This window comes from Miscanthus floridulus, chromosome 14, assembly GCF_019320115.1.
Source record: "Miscanthus floridulus cultivar M001 chromosome 14, ASM1932011v1, whole genome shotgun sequence".
Classification (NCBI taxonomy): domain Eukaryota; kingdom Viridiplantae; phylum Streptophyta; class Magnoliopsida; order Poales; family Poaceae; genus Miscanthus; species Miscanthus floridulus.
In genome coordinates this window covers 9,501,775-9,504,323 of record NC_089593.1, presented here as the reverse complement: position 1 = coordinate 9,504,323, position 2,549 = coordinate 9,501,775, and the positions used below count along the sequence as shown (strand labels likewise).

At 55.4% G+C, this 2,549-nt stretch overlaps 1 protein-coding gene across 1 annotated transcript; it reads right to left on the bottom strand.

Moving 5' to 3' along the window:
- Positions 1 to 547: 547 nt before the first annotated feature.
- On the bottom strand, positions 548 to 2,143 carry LOC136505344 (uncharacterized). The gene is made up of 2 exons (XM_066500490.1): positions 1,548 to 2,143; positions 548 to 1,287 (listed from the first exon to the last, which is right to left on the bottom strand). Exons 1-2 carry the CDS (start codon positions 1,889 to 1,891, stop codon positions 750 to 752), a joined length of 882 nt encoding a protein of 293 aa, XP_066356587.1. The 5' UTR covers positions 1,892 to 2,143; the 3' UTR covers positions 548 to 749.
- Positions 2,144 to 2,549: the final 406 nt, after the last annotated feature.

Here is a 2,549-nt window from a genome sequence, read left to right as displayed (position 1 = left end):
GCCAAGCAGGCCACCAATGGACATGGTGCAGAGGATTCTGGGACGGCTAAAAAAAATCCCCGCTCCCTCACAACTTCTAGCTGTGGCAGGCAGAGACGGTCATCAAGCAGCTAACTGTTAATGGCGTTACAATGCAATTTCAAATGTTCAGAACTCAAAGAGTGGAAATTTGGCCGGTCAACAACCTGGAAGAACAATAATTGGGAAAAATGCTGGCACACAAATGGCTTGCAAGAGGTTGCCATCTTTTTCAGTTGTCAAGGAAGACATTGCCATCTTTTTCAGTTTGGGTACAGACTACAGTATAGTGTATCCAGTTGTGTGTTTGCAGGCCTTCTTGAGCTAGCCCTCATACTGCCGTGTCATGACTCATTTCTGATTGTGAATCACCAAAACATTTCTGATCTATCTAAATTTCAGCCGTTTTGTGTCTGTTTCCTACATCTCTTCACTCATCAGAAGGGAGGGAGGCAGGAGGCAAGTGGTGTGTCTGTTTCCTACTTCTCTTCACTCATCAAAAAGGACTGCTTGTCGTAGGATGAAGTCATGAAGCACCAGCAACGGTGGCAAAACGTTTGATCCAGCTAGTATTTTCCATTTGAAACTTTTCTCGATTTGCAAAGTTTCATTTCAAACGTCGCTCACAATTGACACAACACTAAGAACAACAGATCACACCATGTTTTGCACTTGTTACTGAGAATGCTGACGCAAGAACAGAGCTGCAGATATGCACTCATCAGACGCCACTAGACCACACACTCCTCAGCGCAGGCGCTGCCACCGACGCCGCGACACTCTAGGGCGGCGACGTGCTCCCCATGCATCGTCACCAAGTCCGGGTGCCCGTACCTGGCCGCGGCAACGGCATAGCACCCAAGCACGTAGACGAAGGCGAGGAACACGGCCCCAAACAGCTGGAAGTTGGCCAGCTGCTCGGCGCGCTCCTCCGCGGCGCGGCTGCGGCAGTCGACCTGGTGGCCGTCGGCATCCCGTTCGCACCCGTCGGGGAGCATGGGCCCGTACAGCGTGAGCGCCGTCTGGTAGAACCACATCCCCTGCAGTGCAATGAGCGTGCCGGCGGCGACGTCTACGGGGAAGCTCGCCGGCAGGAGCGCGCCGAGGATGGTGGTGAGGATGCAGAGGCCGATGAGGATAACGAGGAGGTGGTGGTAGTAGCCCTCTAGACCTGTGTGTGTAGCGGAGTGGTAGGAGAAGAGCAGAAACTCTGATGTGAACGCCATCGCCGCCACCAGGCAGAGCTCGCCGTCGGTCAGGGGCAGGTACCTGCGGTGATCGCCATTGCAGTTGCAGAGAGCTCAGCTTAAACCGGGTTAACTGAAGGCAAAATGTGACCTTTGACACGAGATTATTATGCAACGAGATCGATCATTACCAAATTTATGTTTCAGTTCGACTTTCGGCTCTACGAGTTTCACAAAAAAATCTACCAATTTTGAGCTATCTGAAGAATGGCATTACAATTTACACCAACGCAAGAACAGAGTTGACAGATCCACGAAGTACGGAGACCAACGGCAACACACCTGGTGCACTTCTGGGAGAGGAGGGCGAGCGCGCCGAAGAGGAAGAACATGAGGAGCATGCCGGCGTGCTCGAGGTAGATGAGGCTGGACTCCGGCGCGACGCCTCCGCCGCGGGGGGCGAGGACGCCGCCACCGAGCTCCAGGCACATGTCGAGGAACGCGCCGCCGGCCACCACGTAGAGCTCCAGGAGGCGGGGCGCCCTGGGGAGCTCGAGGGGGCACCACGCGCGGACGCGGAACGCCGGCGGGTAGGCGGCGAAGCACGCCACGGCGGACCACACCCGCCACAGGCCCACCGCCAGGAACAGCGTCCCCGGCAGCACGTGGCCGTTGAAGGACCCCATTTGGTATCGGCTCGCGGCGGCGGCGAGCTGGTCCCGGGTCGCCGGCTGGGGCACGGCAATGCCGGACCGCGCGGGGTCGGTGGATCAGAGGCAATGTGCACCGGCAGGCAGCCTCCGATCCTGCCCCTGGGGAAGAGAAGAGGTTGGGGGATAGATGGGTGGCCAGATCTCGGCGAGGAGCCGAGACAGGGAAAAAAGCAAAAAGCTTTCGTCGTTTGGTGCCGGGGGGTCCAAGATTTGAGACAGAGACGGGACACCATAGTCTAGTCCAGACGCCCAGTCCAGTAGCTTCGTCCTCCGACTGTTGTGCTGCACCTGCATGGCACTGCACTGCACATCTTGCTCAGAGATTCAGCGCTCCGGCGAGCCATGTCTGCGTTTCTTGGCGCCCCATCAGGATTTGGTCTGATCCCAGGTCTCTCTACGTTGTGGAGATCTCTCGTTTGGTCAAACCTATGATGTGTTCTATGGATCAGGCCCCTTAAAAAGGACTATTACTGTGGACGTGTTTTTCATCTAATAAAGTTAAAGGATTAAGCCCATTTTTGGGCCATTAAGTATTGGGTTCGTCTAATTTTGACCTTCAACTACAAAACCGTTTAATGCTGGTACCCTAACTGTCGAAACCGTTCACTTTTAGCACTTGGGCGCGGGCGGG